General features: G+C 41.2%; 1 protein-coding gene across 17 annotated transcripts in view; it reads left to right on the forward strand.

Moving 5' to 3' along the window:
- CADPS (calcium dependent secretion activator) overlaps positions 1 to 17,930 on the forward strand; it is a 457,537-nt gene that overhangs the window by 203,694 nt on the left and 235,913 nt on the right. For all 17 annotated transcript variants that reach the window (XM_036331698.1, XM_036331680.1, XM_036331681.1 and 14 more), the window contains exons 5-6: positions 9,985 to 10,218; positions 14,889 to 15,010. In XM_036331698.1, coding sequence (XP_036187591.1) covers positions 9,985 to 10,218; positions 14,889 to 15,010 — 356 coding nt within the window. The remainder of the gene's footprint in view (positions 1 to 9,984; positions 10,219 to 14,888; positions 15,011 to 17,930) is intronic.

Raw genomic sequence — 17,930 nt, forward strand, 5'->3', positions numbered from 1 at the left:
GGTTGCCCACTGTGTTTCCCATGGAAAGGAGAAAATAGCAGTGGCCCGGTCTCAACTAACTCATCCTGGTGGAAAGCTCTTCTTTGTCGATCAGATCTTAGCCCAAGGGTCACCTCCTCTGGAAGCCACCCGATTCTCTCAGGAAGCATTCACACCTCGGAGACTTCCATTACCACATCAGCTTTGCTGCTTCCTCGTAGATATTTCCCCCCACTCGCTGCAACCTCCAGGAGAACAGTCTGTATCCTTACATCACAATCATCTTGTGCCTAGTATTGGGCCAGGATGGCATTAAATGTTTTCCAAGTGATGATGGCCCAGCAGCCAAGTCCTCACATTTCCATCTCCTTCCATAAAGGGTACCCAAGTTTTTGAGGTGTCCTGATGAATCCAAGAATGATGAAACTCAAGCCCACCATGCAGAAATTTTAGAGAAATAAGACCTTTGCATTGAATCATGACGAGCTCCTGTTGAGCTCATCTGCCTATCATCTCATTTCAGAGCATCCATCCTGCTTCTCCCCTCACTTCTTCACTCACAGAATGTTCAGAAAGCACCACACAGTGGGCTGAGCCCAACCGTAAAGCAGGAAACAATTGCACCAAGAGGTTCCAGAAGGAATCGGTACTCTAAGGCTGCTGGGTTGGTTTCAGATCCTTTAGTCATTTACATGGAAAAGCAGAATCTCAGTGTTCTTCCAGATGTAGTTCATCATCTCTTCACCTGCTTCTCACTGATGAGTTTTAGCTGCATTGGTATTTACCATGGACATTTTGACAAGCCATCATTCATTTATTCAACTCATATGTATTGAATATCTACTGTGTGCCAAGCATCATTCTAGATATCAGGAATTCAGCAGAGGTATCAAGAGAGGTATGGTCCTGCCTTGTGGCCCAGAAGGACATACAAACATTGAACAAGTAAATTTTATAATATTAATTAATTATCATAATGTTACCAAGAAGGTAAGCTAAGAAATACAATAAAAATACAATAAAGGACCCAACCCCAGGGAAGTTAAGTTTTGAGGCTGAAACATGCAAGGTGACAAGAAGGCTGAGAATTACCTAGGGAGGAAAGGAAAGGGAAACACTATGACGGTCTCTGTAGGAAGAAGACTGACAGCAAAAATGTGCCTCTGAGTCTATATAGAGAAGCCCCTGTGTGAATCTGAGTGAAGCTTTATAGTGTCAAGGAAGACATACCCTTCTAGCTAACTAGGGAGCAGGGGGAATTATTGAAAGCAAAATTAGAGACTCTCAAGGAACTAGAGTGGAAAAGGAATAACTAGACTTTGTGGGAATTACAACACCAGTGGAAGTCAAAGCTCCTTTCCTGTGACTCTAGACATCTTATTCCCCACTCTTCTCTTCCCGCCTCCTCCTCTTCTTCTCTTCCTCTCTCTCTACATCTTTCTCTCTCTCCTTTGCCAGGGGTCTTATTCTGCTTCCACCAGGTCCAATATGGCAGCCACTCATGAATCTGCATAATCTACTGTTTCAGCTCCACCACTCACTGAAAACTCAATATCTCTCAGTTCAATTGTTGAGAGAATAAATCTGGTTGATCATTGGCCTTTTAATAGTACTGATTGGTTGACTTTGAATCAGTTACCCATGTAATAGACATATTATTTTTTGCCACCCAGAATTGGCAAACCTATTCAGATTCCTGTGATCTAGGTAGAGTTCTACCCCCAGCCTCGGGGATGGAGGACATAACTCATGCCCAAGCAATTCAGCACAGCATGCTTCTGGCCTTTGGTTCCCAGTATATACATAAGTCAGACTTTTTGGGAGAGAATTCTCAAATTAAAGACTCTCATCTTCCAGGGGCATTACAAGAGGAGATATTCACTCTTCCTTTTGTGATGGGGTGTTGTGAGGTCTGGATCTTTAGCAACCTTTTTGTGACATTAAGAGGAGCAAGATTGAGCATGGAGCCAACCCAGAGGAACCCAAACCAAGATGTGGAGTCAAAACTCATTCAGTTGTGGTGATGCCACCTGAGCGCTGATTACAGCTGGGTCTACCCCAGGACATTTTCAAGCCAATAGATTCCTTTTATTGTTCAAGCCAATTTAAATTGGATTTTTCTGTTCCTGGCAAAAAATAAATAAGTAAACAAATAAATAAATAAAAATTATCAAACTGATTTGTCTTGCCCCTCACCTGATCAGTTATAGAGCGTGGCTAGGGAGGGCTATTTGATGTTTCAAGTAGGAAATTATTATTTGAGAAGGTGATAAATCCAAAGTATATTCAAGGCACCTGGACAACCCTAGAGGCACGAACACACAAATAAATAGCACAACTAAGGCATATTACTGTTACAACTGAATCCATAAGCAAGGAAGTGAAAAATGATCTGTTTTGATACTGAATTGCTTTATATTCTTTTCTAAATAATATTACTCATGCTTTTCATTGCTTCATTAATTTTTTCAATTTTTTTTTTTGAGAAAAGTAACTATTCTTTCAGAAATAGCCACAGGTTACATTTGAAACATCTTAAATGAGCTCCTTTTGAATTATTTATGTGAGAACATTTCTATAAATATCCGGAAATAAGGTGTCTTTCTTTTTTTTTTTTTTTTTTTTCAGTTATCCTTTTTTTTTTATTATTATTAATTAAGGTATTACAAATGTGTCCTCATCCCCCCCATTAACCCCCAACCTCCCCCCCACACACACTCATGCTCCCATCCCCCTGTTGTCCATGTCCATTGGTATGGCTTATATACATGTATACAAGTCCTTCGGTTGATCTCTTCCCCTTACCCCCGCCCTCCCCTACTTTCCTTCTGGGGATTGATAGCCTGATTGCTGTTTCTCAGTCTTTGAGTCTGTCCCTTTTCATCAGTCTATGTTGTTCTCTATAATCCACAAATGAGTGAGATCATGTGGTATTTATCTTTCTCTGACTGGCTTATTTCACTTAGCATAATGGTCTCCAGTTCCATCCATGCTGTTGCAAAAGGCAAGAGTTCCTTTTTTTTTACCGCAGCATAGTATTCCATTGTGTATATGTACCACAGTTTTCTAATCCACTCATCTGCTGATGGGCACTTAGGCTGTTTCCAAATCTTAGCTATGGTGAATTGTGCTGCTATGAACATAGGGGTGCATATATCCTTTCTGATTGGTGTTTCTGGTTTCTTGGGATATATTCCTAGTAGTGGGATCACTGGGTCAAATGGGAGTTCCATTTTTAGTCTTCTGAGGTAGCTCCATACTGTTCTCCACAGTGGCTGCACCAGTCTGCATTCCCACCAGCAGTGCAGAAGGGTTCCTTTTTCTCCACATCCTCTCCAACACTTGTTGTTTGTTGATTTGTTGATGATAGCCATTCTGACAGGTGTGAGATGATAACGCATTGTCGTTTTGATTTGCATCTCTTGTATAATTAGTGACTTTGAGCAGGTTTTCATATGTCTTTCGGCCTTCTGTATGTCCTCTTTCGAAAAGTGTCTATCTAGGTCCGTTGCCCATTTTTTTATTGGATTGTTTATCTTCCTTTTGTTAAGTTTCATGAGATCCCTGTAAATGTTGGAAATTAAACCCTTATCGGTGGTATCATTGGCAAATATGTTCTCCCATGTAGTGGGTCTTCTTGTTGTTTTGTTGATGGTTTCCTTTGCTGTGCAAAAGCTTTTTATTTTGATGTAGTCCCATTTGTTTATTTTCTCTTTAGTTTCCATTGCCCTAGGAGCTTTATCAGAGAAGAAATTTCTTCGGCATATGTTTGCGATTTCGCTGCCTGTGGATTCCTCTAGTATTTTTATGGTTTCCCGTCTTACGTTTAAGTCTTTTATCCATTTTGAGTTTATTTTTGTGTATGGTGTGAGTTGGTGATCTAGTTTCATCCTTTTGTATGTATCTGTCCAATTTTCCCAACACCATTTATTGAAAAGACTGTCTTGACTCCATTGTATGTTCTTGCCTCCTTTGTCGAATATTAATTGGGCATAGTGGTTTGGGTTGATTTCTGGGGTCTCTATTCTATTCCATTGATCTATATGTCTGTTCTTGTGCCAGTACCAAGCTGTTTTAAGAACAGTGGCTTTGTAATACAGTTTGATATCTGGTATTGAGATCCCACCTACTTTGTTCTTTCTGAGGATTGTTGCAGCTATTCGGGGTCTTTTTTTATTCCAGATGAATTTTTGGAACGTTCGTTCTAGATCTGTGAAATATGCTGTTGGTAATTTAATGGGGATTGCATTGAATCTATAAATTGCTTTGGGTAGTATGGACATTTTGATGATGTTGATTCTACCAATCCATGAACACGGTATATTCTTCCATCTGTTTATGTCTTCCTCTATCTCTTTTTTCAGTGTCCTGTAGTTTTCAGCATATAAGTCTTTTACCTCCTTAGTTAAGTTTATTCCTAGGTATTTTAATTTTTTTGGTGCAATGGTAAATGGGATTGCTTCTGTAGTTTCACTTTCTGTAAGTTCACTATTGGTGTAAAGAAATGCCATGGATTTCTTAGCATTAATTTTGTATCCTGCTACATTGCCGAATTCATTTATTAAGTCTAATAATTTTTTGATGGAGTCTTTAGGGTTCTGTATGTACAGTATCATGTCATCTGCAAATAAGGACAGTTTTACTTCTTCTTTTCCAATCTGGATGCCTTTTATTTCTTCTTCGTGTCTGATCGCAATGGCTAGTACTTCCAGTACTATGTTGAACAGAAGTGGTGAGAGGGGGCATCCCTGTCTTGTTCCTGTTTTTAGGGGGAATGGTTTTAGTTTTTGCCCATTGATTATGATGTTGGCTGTGGGTTTGTCATATATGGCTTTTATTGTGTTGAGGTATGATCCCTCAATTCCTATCTTGCTGAGAGTTTTTATCAAGAAAGGGTGTTGGATTTTGTCAAATGCTTTTTCCGCATCAATTGATATGACTATGTGGTTTTTCTCTCTCAATTTGTTTATGTGATGTATCACATTTATTGATTTGCGGATATTGTACCATCCTTGCATCCCTGGGATAAATCCTACTTGGTCATGGTGTATGATCTTTTTGATGTACTGCTGGATCCGATTTGCTAGGATTTTGTTGAGGATTTTGGCATCTATGTTCATGAGGGATATTGGCCTGTAATTCTCTTTCATTGTATTGTCTTTATCTGGTTTTGGGATTAGGGTGATGTTGGCTTCATAGAATGAGCTGGGAAGTGCTCCTTCCTCTTGGATCTTTTGACATAGTCTGAGGAGGATAGGTTTTAGGTCTTCCTTGAATGTTTGGTAAAACTCCCCTGTGAAGCCATCTGGCCCCGGGCTTTTGTTTGCTGGAAGTTTTTTGATTACTGCTTCGATTTCCTCCATAGTTATTGGCCTATTGAGATTTTTAGATTCTTCCTGGTTAAGTTTTGGAAGGTTGTATTTATCTAGGAATATGTCCATTTCCTCCAGGTTGTCTAGTGTGTTGGAGTAGAGTTGTTCATAGTATTTTCTAACAATCCTTTGTATTTCTATGGGGTCTGTTGTTATTTCTCCTCTTTCATTTCTGATTTTGTTTATTTGGGTCCTCTCTCTTTGTTTCTTGGTGAGCCTGGCTAGAGGTGTATCAATCTTGTTTATCCTTTCAAAGAACCAGCTCTTGGTTTTGTTGATCTTTTGTATTGTTTTTTTGGTCTCTATGTCGTTTATCTCCGCTCTGATCTTTGTTATTTCCTTCCTTCTGCTTACAGTGGGCTTTTTTTGTTGCTCTCTTTCTAATTCTTCGAGTTGTAGAGTTAGGTCATTTATTCTCATTGTTTCTTGTTTCTTGCAGTAGGCTTGTAGAGCTATGAACTTCCCTCTCAAGACTGCTTTTGCTGTGTCCCATAGGTTTTGGATTGTTGTGTTTTCATTGTCATTTGTTGCCATGATGTTTTTTATTTCTTCTTTGATCTCACTGGTGACCCAGTCGTTGTTTAATAGCATGCTATTTAGTCTCCATGTGTTTGATTTTTTTGGATTGTTTTTGTTGTAGTTGATTTCCAGTTTTATGCCTTTGTGATCTGAGAAGATACTTGATATGATTTCAATTTTCTTGAATTTGAAGAGACTTTGTCTGTGACCCAATATATGGTCTATCTTTGAAGATGACAAATGTGCACCCGAGGAGAATGTATATTCTGTGACTTTGGGGTGAAATGTTCTGAAGATGTCAATTAATTCCATCCGATCTAGTGAGTCATTTAGGATTGATGTTTCTTTGCTGAGTTTCTGTTTAGAGGATTTGTCCAGTGGAGATAATGGGGTGTTAAGATCCCCTACTATGATTGTATTGCTGTCAATCTCTCCCTTGATCTTCTCCAGAAGATTTCTTACGTACTTGGGTGCTCCTATATTGGGTGCATATATATTTACCAGAGTTATTTCTTCTTGTTGGACTGCTCCCTTTAGTATTATGAAGTGGCCTTCTTGATCTCTTTTTATGTCCTTCACTTTGAGATCTAATTTGTCAGATATAAGTATTGCTACCCCGGCTTTTTTTTCACTTCCATTGGCCTGAAAAACTTTTTTCCATCCCTTCACCATCAGTCTGTGTGCATCTTTTTTTGTGAGGTGGGTTTCCTGTAGACAGCAGATATATGGGTCATGTTTTCTTATCCACTCATTTACCCTATGCCTTTTGACTGGGGAATTTAATCCATTTACATTTAAAGTTATTATTGATAGAAACTTGTTAGTCGCCATTTTTGTTCTTTACCGCTGCGTTCCTTCTTTGTTTCCTGTTTTTTCTATTTACAGCAGACCCTGTAGCATTTCTTGCATTGCTGGTTTGGTTGTAATAAACTCCCGTAGACCGTTTTTGTCTGTGAAGCTCCTGATTTGACCCTCAATTTTGATTGATAGCCTCGCTGGGTATAGTATTCTTGGATTCAGACCCTTCCTTTGCATGACTTTGTATATTTCATTCCATTCCCTTCTTGCCTGATGTGTTTCTGTTGAGAAATCGGTCGCTAGTCTGATGGGGGATCCTTTGTAGGTAACTTTCTGTCTCTCTCTGGCTGCTTTTAAGATTCTTGCTTTGTCGTTGGTGTTTGCCAATTTAATTATTATGTGCCTTGGTGTCGGTCTTTTCGGGTTCATTTTGTTTGGGACTCTGTGAGCTTCTTGGATTTGTGTGAGTTTTTTCCTCCCTATATCAGGGAAATTTTCTGTTACTAATTTTTCAAACAGGTTTTCTATTCCTTGCTCAGTTTCCTCTCCTTCTGGCACCCCTATTATTCGGATGTTGTTTCGTTTAGCATTGTCCCAGAGTTCTCTTAGGCTCTCCTCCTGCTTTTTAATTTTTTTTTCTAGAAGCTGTTCTGTTTGGGTATTTTTTTCTACCTTGTCTTCTAGCTCGCTGATGCGGTCCTCTGCTTCTTCTAGTCTACTGTTGATGCTTTCTATTGAGTTCTTTATGGCAGTGATGTCGTTTTTCATTTCTTCTTGGTTTCTCTTCATTTCCTCTTGGTTCTTCTTCATTTCCTCTTGGTTCCTACACATATTGTTGAATTGGTCTTCCATTTTTTTCATCCACCTTATGACCATTACTCTGAATTCTTTCTCTGACAGGTTGCTTGCCTCCATTGCCTCCATTTCGTTTACTTCCTTTTCTGATTATGCCTGTTTTTCTCTCATATTTGGGTTGGTTCTTTGTTTCACCATGATTTCTCTTCTCAAGGTGTTTGGTTATGTAGTTCTCTCTCTGCTGCGCTGATTCAAAGGCACAAAATACAACACAACAAGGCACAACGTACAAGGCAACAAACTAAATGCATTCACGATATTAATAACCCCAAATAAAGGTGACCCCCCGAGCAAAGAGAATTAGGGGATATAGAAGAAAAAAGAGAAAAAGATTAAAGAGAAAAATAAAAAACAAAAAGGAGTGCCGAAATGAGATTGGGAAAAGGGAGAGAAGAAAAAAACCAAAAATACAAAAAAAAAAAAAAAAAAAGTAAGAGAATGAAATAGAGGTGGGGAAGAGGCTATTTGTATGGGGAGAGCGAGGGATTGGAAATTAGATATATAAGTAGGGTGAAATTTAGACAGTGGTTAGAAAGAAGGAATAGGTAAAATCCAAAGCAGGAATAGGGTACGAGAAACAGGACAACAAAAGTGGAAAAGTGAGGAAGAGAGTTTTGGCTTAAGGGTAAATGTGAGCTAGAGAGAAATGATGCTAAAGGAACGATGAAAATAGTGTGTATAACACTAATCCCAAAATAAAATAAAGAAAAATTAAAAAAAATAATAAAAAATAAAATGACACTTGAAAAAATGGTAAAAGGATAGCAATAATACTGGTTAAAAAAATGTAGTAATTAAAAAGGTAAAATCAAGTGATGAAAAAAATAAAAAATAAAAAATAAAAAATAAATAAAATAGGTTCTTAATGAAATGGTGAAAAAAGAATTTAAAAAAAAAAAATATATATATATATATATATATATATATATATATATATATATATATAAAAATATTCAGAAGTGAAGGTGCTTCAGATCTTCCACTCTTCTTTTTGGCACGCCTCAGTCCTGCCAGGCATTCAGGGGAGTGTTGAACTTCCCTGCGATACACTGTCCCTCCGTGCAGTAAACCACAGACCTGATTTTAAGGCAGCTTCTATTTGTTTACCAGACTGCCTTTATTTGTGATCGCAGAAGAGACAGTTCGTGGCTCTGCCTCTGGGTGGCAGTGTGTCTGGATTGACCTCCGAGGCTATAAGTCCTATCAGTAGGGGTTTTTTTTGTTTGTTTTTTTTTTCCTCTATGGTATTGGGAACTGATTCAGGAAAGACCACTGCCCAGAGCTGGTTCCTTGCCACTGCCCGCTGTTTCCCAGGCTCCCCAAAAAGAACTTTCCCCTACAGGCTCTGTGAATGACCCCAACTGGGGAATCCCATGCACTGGGTTTAATAATCAAATGCACGGATCTAAGGGGAACTGTAACAAGAGCCTGATAGTTGTGCGAATTCGCAAGCCTCCACCTTCCAGGTCTGCGCACAGTCTCCGCGCGCAGTCTCCGCGCGCTCACTCACCCCTGGCACCAAGCAGCCAGCAGATTGGCAAAGTCCAAGGCTGCTCCCTTACATCCAGTCCAGCTATGGGCTCATTTTTCGCGTTCCCTTCTGCCAGCAGCCCTGTGGGGCCCCTTCCCCACTCGTGGGTCACGCTGGTCCCAACGGCTGCAGACTCTGTGGGGCGCAGATTCCGCCCCGCGCGCGCGCGAGCTTGGTCCTCCCTCCAACCCGAACTTCAAACCGCACCTTTAGGGGATGTCCAACCTTTCCGTGAGAAGAAGCAGTGCTAGTCTGAGTTCAGGCAGTGACGCTGCTTGAGATCCCTTGTTCCCAGGTTAGTAGCTGGTCTCTGGATGCCGGCAACAACCACCCAAGATGGCGCAGTCTCCGCTGCTTAGCTGGCGCACCAGGAGAGGCTTCAGCCGCAGTCTCCAACCGTCCTTTTTTTTCCTGGGGGTTCTCGGTCTTTCCTAGCTGCAGACAGTCTCTCAGCTGAAAATCCTCTGCCTATTCGGGCTGCATGTTACCCGTTTCAGCTGCTCACCCTTATCTGCTCCAGGACAAGGCACAGGACACGTCCGTTTATACCGCCGCCATTTTTTTCCAAGGTGTCTTTCTGACAACATAATTAAAAACAACCAATTGTATAAGAAAAACTGTTTCAACTGAATCCGGACTTGAAAAATATCACCCCATTTTTCTTTCCATAAATCAGAGAAAATTGGGGGTATGGGGGGGACTAGAACTATAATAAACCCTTACTTACTCTATGCTCATGTCTGTTTGTAACTATTAGGGATTATAACTAGAAGGCCGGCAGCTGTCTACTCAACTAGACTGAACATTTTTCTAACACGTGCAAAGCTCCCGGGTGGTGGGTACTATCCTAACTCTGGGCTTTAAGATGTAAACCTATGTAAATTGCTCCCTATTTATTCCTCTGTTCATATTTTGCTTTTTCTCTGCAAGGAACGCAAATTCCCCAAGTTTGTATCCAAAGAAATGGAAAACATGTACATCGAGGAGCTGAAGTCGTCCGTCAACCTGCTCATGGCCAACTTGGAGAGCATGCCGGTGTCCAAGGGCGGCGAGTTCAAGCTTCAGAAGCTCAAGCGCAGCCACAACGCTTCCATCATAGACCTGGGCGAGGAGAGTGAGAACCAGCTCTCCAAGTCAGACGTCGTGCTGGCTTTCTCCTTGGAGGTAAAAAGCTCTCGCCCCTGACCGTCTCCTGGCCCAGCAAGCACCGCGCGGTGATCAGAGGCCTCACAATCAGCTTGTGTGTTCCTTGCGCCCCAGGAGCAGTCCCTAAAAGCACTGCTTGCTGAGCAGGGGCCGGCTCATCAGCAAGCCGTTCCCTGCTCCCGGGAGCCCATGCTTTTCTCAAGGAAATGCAGCCTTAAGAACCACTTACTAAATCCCATCTCCCATTACTTGTGCTGTCTTAAACCAGTGATCAAGGATTTTGTAAAGAGCCATGCAATTTAGAAAGTTTAAAGTCTGGGCAACCTGGGTTGAAGTTATGAGAGAAGCAGTCGAGCATCATTTTGTGGTGAGTTGTAAATTGTCTTTCCCACCACCTCTCCTGTTGGCTCCGTGGAGAGAGCCTATGATTGCGGTGGAGCCTTTTCAGTTTACCTCACAACCCAAAGGAAAAACCCATTTGGGCCAGAATTCTGGTAGAATGCTCAGTATGTCATTACACTTCTCCATAACTTCTACTCTGCTGTTTGCTGTTCTGACATATCTGATCCAACATCATCCGAGTTCCCCAGAAGCTGGTTCAGACTGCAGACCCTATTGACCCAAATCTCTAGGGGGTGGGAATTTAAAGTGGTGCAGTCACTTTGGACATAGTTTGGTGTTTTCTCAAAAAGTTAAACATAAAATCAAGGTATGTCCAGTGACTCTACTCCTAGATACCTACCCCAGAGAACTGAAAACACACCCCACAGAAACATGCTTACAACAGTTTACAGCGGCATCGTTCATGAGAGCCAAACAGAAACAGTCTGAATGTGTACCACCTGGGGAATGGGTCAAGTTTTGTACATCCAGACAAGGGAATACCGTTCAGCAATTCAAGGGAATAAACTACTGATGTATGCTTTGATATTTTAAAAATATATGATTTTATTGATTTCAGAGAGAGGAAGGAAGAGGGAGAGAGAGTTAGAAACATGAATGATGATAGAGAATCATTGACTAGCTGCCTCCTGCATACCCCCTACTGGGCATGGAGCCCACAACCTGGGTGTGTGCCCTGACCAGGAATCAAACCATGACCTCCTGGTTCATGGTCCATGCTCAATCATTGAGCCACACCGGCGGGGCATGCTTTGATTTATTGAACCTCAAAAACATTCATGCTTAGTGAAATAAGCCAGATACAAGCGACCACATATTGTTTGAGTTCATTGATATGAAATGTCCAGAAAAGGCAGGTCTCCAGAAACAGAAAAGAAATTAGTGTTTCCTGAGGCAGTGGGTGGACACGGACATGAGGAGCCTAACGCTAATTTATGATGATGGCTGCACAACGTAGTCAATTTGCTAAAATCATTGCTTACACTCTTAAAATGGGTTCATTATATGATATATAAACTATGCTTCAATAAAGTTTTCAGAAAAAAGCATCTCTAGGCGAATGCAAGCCAGGAATGTGCATGTTAATGAGCTACCCAGGTACTTCTATGCACTCCCAAGTTTGAGACCCATTCATATCTTATTACAGCTCTACCCCCCAGGATTTTATGATGGCCCTAGATTTAGGGAGACCAAGAGAATAGATCAAATTTCTGTAGATGGAATTAGAATGTGTAAAAACTGAATTAATTTAGAACATCATTAAGGCTTGCTGTGAATTAACCGCAGGTAATTCGCCTGTGCGCAGTTTGGGTTGAGATAGCCACGTTTCAGTATTTCTGACATGCATTCTGCTGTCAAAAGAAGTAGTATTCGGTTAAATATAGACCATTTGTTGTGTGAAAAATGTCATCAGTGTAATTTCACAGAAACTTCCTTTCTTTCTTTTTTAATACCACTACCTGAGGCACTGCACGCTTTTTCTTAGGTGTCTTTGAATTTGATTATTGCCAATTAGAGGTGGCAATTTATTCCCGGCTGCTTCTTGTCGTTCTACAAAGAGGAGAAAACGTGCTTTATTGATTTGCATGAAGCTTTTAAATCTGTAATTTTATGATTCTTTACCAGTAGACAATATTATACAGCTGATTAGCTGAAATGCCAGTGTAGGCAAGTCCCCAGCCATCCTCACATGCGTACATGCTTCAAACAGGCTTTAACCAGTAATTACAAGCACAGAATAAAGCGCCCCAGGGCTCCCCAATGCTTTTAAATTAGAACACAAAATCGCACATCACACCAAAACGGCCAGCAAAAATCATTGTATATCTATTTGTGAGCATGTTTGGGGGACATAAAGACAGGAGGCAAGAAGAGGGAGAACGGCTGTCATCTCATTAGGGAAGGCTGTGTTTCAGTTTTCAGGTTGGAACAAGACAGATTTCAGGTAATTATAGAATTACTTGCTGGAAGGGACACCAGAGAGCAGTTAACTGCAGCAAGAGAACTGAGGTCCGGGAGGCAGAGTGGCATGGCCGTGGGCAGGGGGAGCTCTGATGAAAACTGTAGGAACTTAAAGAACGCCACTGTGAACTTGGGTTCTGCCACTATTCACTCAGTGATCCTCACAACAATCTTTGGAAGCATTTGCAGATGAGGAAACAAAGCTTCAGAGCGGTTAAGGAGCTTATAAATGATTGCACAGCTAGTGAAGATGCAGATTCGGGATTTGAACTCAGACCTTTTAAAATCCAAAAAGTGTGTTCTTTCTCCTGTGCCTACCATTTCTTCTCATTTCTATGATTCTTCCTCATGTAAAAATTTCCAATCCCATACATCATTTGGTCCTCACACAAAAGCCACAGCGAGAGAGGGCACATGTGCCCACTTTACAGATGAGGAAACTGAGGCTCAGGTGCTTGAAAAGAAAAGTGGAGTGACTTCCAGAACAAGTCACTTGCCCAACATCACATGAGAAGTACAATGGATCTTAGAGTATGACTCCTGGATCAGAGCAACACATTAGCATCACCAGGGAAATTGTTAAAAATAAAAAGTCTTGCCCAGCCAACATGGCTCAATGGTTGAGCATCGACCTATGAACCAGGAGGTCACGGTTCAATTCCTGGTCAGGGCATATGCCCAGGTTGCAGGCTCAATCCCCAATGCGGGGCATGCAGGAGGCAGACGACCAATGATTTTCTCTCATCATTGATGTTTCTATCTCTCTCTCCCTCTCTTCCTCTCTGAAATCATTTAAAAAAATCTATATATTTTTAAAAGTCTTGGGCCCCACCCCAGACCTACTTATCAGAAACTGGTGGTGCAGCTCAGTAGTGTCTGGTGTCACAAGCCCTCCAGGTGATTTATGGTCACACTAAGTTTAAGAGCCACTGGGCTAATAAGCAGCAAAACTAACTTGTGAATCCTGCCTCAATGCCAGCCTTATTGTACTTCCTGGAATCAAGCCCATACAGAAGTGTATGTGTTTGCATGCCCACATTCCCTCCTCGTGTAATGTCATTACCTCTTCGAGAGTATAATTGATTTTTTTCAATATACATTACTCATTCTAGATCTCTGATGCATGCCATTTGTTTCAGATTCTTACAACAGTGTCTCTGCCCTCGCCTCATTCCCTCCCCCTTCTCTGATAGGTGACAGGGCATACCAGTGACTAGGAGAATAACAGCAGGTGACTGATGAGTTTGAGGGTAGAGGTGGGAAGTGGAGGGACTTGTAAATCAAGACACTAGCCTTTTCCTTCCGAGTAGAACAGTGTATGCAGCTGCAGACTTGTTTTTGGTTTGACCCAGCAATGTTGTCCTGCACAAAGTTTGGGTATTTATTCCCCCCTTTTTGAATTATTATCAAAATTTCAAAATCAGATATCTGACTTGGATTCTGACCCGGATTTCCATTTTCTGGTAGGAAAAATGAGAGTATCTGGCAACAGTGGGCTGGGGAACGACAAGGCAACAAGGGCTATGATGATTATCGACTGCTCCACTTAGATGGAGTGTGCTCTCCAGTTGCCACAATCCCACTACTCCCTCTTGTCTCTGACTGTACTACTTAATGCTACTTGCCCTTAATCTTAGCACTTCCATCACCACTTATCCTATCTAATAAAAGAGTAATATGTAAATTAACCATCACTCCATGACAAAGATGGCGGTGCCCATAGTGGCTGGGGTGGGACGCTGGTGGCATTGCCCTGGCAATGCAAGCCTAGCATCCGCACACCGGCCGCATGGAGGGAGTGTAGGGAAGGGACCATGGGCCAGAGGCTGGGACAAGGAATGCTGGCATTGTTGCAGGCCAGGCTGAGGGACCACACACACCCCCCCCCCATGCATGAATTTCATGCACTGGGCCTTTAGTTTTACTATAAAGGCTAATGTAAACTCATGGGCCTGTGTCTCTGCCAAGTGCTGAATTAAAACCTAGATTATTTTTAAAGAAATAGGAGATAGCAGATTTCTTTGTGGAAATGGAAATAGATCCTGTGACTAACATAGAAAAGAGTAGCCATTTCACATTACCTGTCTGGCCCCTGTGAGCATATGAATTAGTGAGACTTGTCTTTCCATCTGGGAGGCAATAAGCTACACAGTAAGAATTACATCTTCATGCTAGACTGGTCCCAGCGTGGCTGGCAGAAACCTGGTGGAAGCCATCGGGTATGTGCTGGCTTTTTGGTAACTTCTTCTCATTCATATATTTCCTGTGGATGGTTCTGCCCATGGTCTTTGGCAATAACTCCCACTTTGTGTGATTGTTTCCAGGTGGTGATCATGGAAGTGCAAGGCCTCAAATCCTTGGCTCCCAATCGCATTGTGTACTGTACAATGGAGGTGGAAGGGGGAGAGAAACTACAGACGGACCAGGCCGAGGCGTCTAAGCCCACGTAAGTTTTGTTTCTCCACCATTTATTGCCCACAAGGCTGTGATCACGGGCTGCAAGGTCCGGTTTCCATGGAAAATTCTAGAAAGCATATACTTGGTTTATTTGTTAAACAAGATGACTTGATTACATTTTATTTGGCAGCCATAACCCGTGTTCAAGTTCCTCTAAAGCAGAGAACAGAAGGAAATTAGAGTAACAACCTCTTCTCTGGGGGCAGAGAGTCACGACTTCCATCCTTCAGTGTGGTGTGCAGGACAGTTGGACATAACTTTGTTTTATTATATTTTCTAAATAATGTTTGGTTTATTATAGAAACAATTTTTTTTTTCAAGATCATTATGTGCCACAGTTATAAATATATTAGCAAAGCAGTCTGTTACATTAAACCTAATACATTATTCCTATGGTCTATGCGTATTTGTCAAACTCTCAAATAGTCACTGTTATAGCCTTACAGTGCTTACACTTGAGTGTGGGCAACAGAAAAATAATCACACAAATTGATAACTACAAATAGTTATAAACGCTGAGGAGAAAAGAGTGCCTAAACCAGTTTGTGGGGACAGTCAGAGTAGGTTTTCCTTAGGAGTTACAAGCCAGTTGGACTAATATTATAAAAGTTGAGCAAGGACAGTGGGAATGGAAAGTGGGTTCCAGGAAGATTCAGCTTGTGCAAAGGCCCTGTGGCAAGGAGGAATTGAAAGGCCAGTGGAGCTGGTGGGCTGAGAATAAAGTATGCCTAAGCTGCCAGTGAGGCAGGAAGGGGACTCACGGTGAAGGACCTTGTCTGGCCATGAGGGAAAAAGCCTGGAGAAACATGAGTGATGATGATGAATTCATTTGAGTCAACAACTCTTAGAGCTCAAGGATTCTTGAGAGATCGCTGCTCTCTTCTCTCTCTCTTTCTTTTCTATCTCAATTAAGCCAGCTTAGACTAATGAGAATCTTTTCTTGTTGTTGTTAATTCATAAAGAAAGTCATAGAAGGAGAAACTCCGAACAGGAGCTTACTGCCTCTTCTCCCTCACAGTATTATGCGCTATTTAGCAGAACATGAATAACTTACCAGGATGTTCAAACAAAATAGTTCGAAGAAAGCACTGAATGTTTCCCAGACTGGAGAAAATATGAGGGCATTGTATTCCTTCAAGTGGTTCTTTGCATGAATAGGCAAAGGCTCAGATGCTCAGAAGCTGCATGAAATTAATGAGCATCTGCAGAAGGAAATGGAAACCCGTGCAACTTATCACTTGCCACCCTTCCTCCCTTTTTGAAACTTAGTTTCAAGCTGTAAATGAATGCAGTTTTTAAAAAACTATTATTGATGAAATCCCAACATTTCCCCCACTGTTGCCATGACCTGGTCATTATCAATGCTATTATATCATGCTGCGTTATTCGCATGTGCTTTTAAAAAGTGCCATATATCCTGGCTGGCTTGGTTCAGTGGTTGAGCGTCAATCTATGAACCAGGAGGTCATGGTTTGATTCCCGGTCATGGCACATGCCCAGGTTGCAAGCTTGATCCCCAATGTGAGGCATGCAGGAAGCAGCCAATCAATGATTCTTTCTCATCATTGATGTTTCTATCTCTCTCTCCCTCTCCCTTCCTCTCTGAAATCAATTTTTGAAAAGTGCCATATACTTGGTATTTCTGCCAACCTTTTAAGATGTTGGGCCCAATATAGTGTCACAAGTGAAATAAGGAAGGAAAAGGCTCTGATTATTCTAACAGGCTGTTGTTTATATGTGGTATTTTAACTCAAAATGTAATTCATATCATTTACTGGGTTTAAAGATGTCAGTTGCCAAGGAAAATAATGAGCTGAATTTCATGCCCTTGGGAATGTTTAAAACCAAGTTTCAAATTACAAATTAATATGGAATACTTGGGTCCACCTACTTGAAATACTCATATTTCACATATATATTCAGTCATATCCATACATGTACATCATTATGTCTGTATAAAGAAACATCTCACACTGAAACATTTTGCTTTTCTAGCTGGTGTATAATTTCTTTATTCCTCTTCAATCAGTGAGTGGGTATTACCAAAACCCCACTGAGGGTAGGTTGGTTGGTTGATTGTTTGGCTGGCTGGTTAGTTGGCTGGTTGGTTTCTCAATATAGTAGGAATGCAAGTCAAATCAGTCCACAGTGGATACCTAGAGAGTTGTGTTGAGAATGGTTCTGAAGCCAAATTTGTATTCAGAGGACAATAGCGCAATGATCTACTTATAATGTCTGCCATGCGAATGGAAGGAGTCTGATTGCCCTGTGTTTACCATTTCCTAGTATCCCGAAGAAGTAGACCCAGAGTTTGAAATCTGCCGATGCTCTTTCTTCTTTCTGTCTTTTCCTTTACCCTTTCTGTATGAATTCTCCTTATAACCTCTACTCATCTCGCATCTACATCCACAGTTTTTTCCTGTGTGTCTTCTTTGTCTTTTCTTGTCATAGCCCCGTTCTGGTAGCCTGCCTCCACCCCAGTTCTATCTGGAGGATAGATGACCCTGTTTGTGCAGGTGTATTTTTTTCCTCCCTCCCTCCTTTGGAGAATCCTCTCCATAATTTCTTTTCTTTGAAGCTTATATTTCTTCTCCTTTCATCCCCTCTTCTACTTACAGTTTCTCCCACTAGTGATCTCCAGCTGTCATCTCTGCTATTTGATTTTGATTATCTCAAAAAGTATCCTTTGGAGGGTTAGCTTTCATCTGTTCTAAAAATTCTTTCATCGTCTGGCAAGTTTAGCTTTTTTCCTGCCCTTTTCTTCTTCCAAACCTTGTCCTTGGCCCTTCTTACAGCCAGCTGATACCCATACTTATTTAGTCATTCTAAAACTAAAAATCCATTCAAGCCAGTTTTATTTATTACTCATAAATTCTACTGATGCTACTACCAAGTGTTTCACCCAATAA

This window comes from Myotis myotis, unplaced genomic scaffold, assembly GCF_014108235.1.
Source record: "Myotis myotis isolate mMyoMyo1 unplaced genomic scaffold, mMyoMyo1.p scaffold_m19_p_13, whole genome shotgun sequence".
Lineage (NCBI taxonomy): Eukaryota > Metazoa > Chordata > Mammalia > Chiroptera > Vespertilionidae > Myotis > Myotis myotis.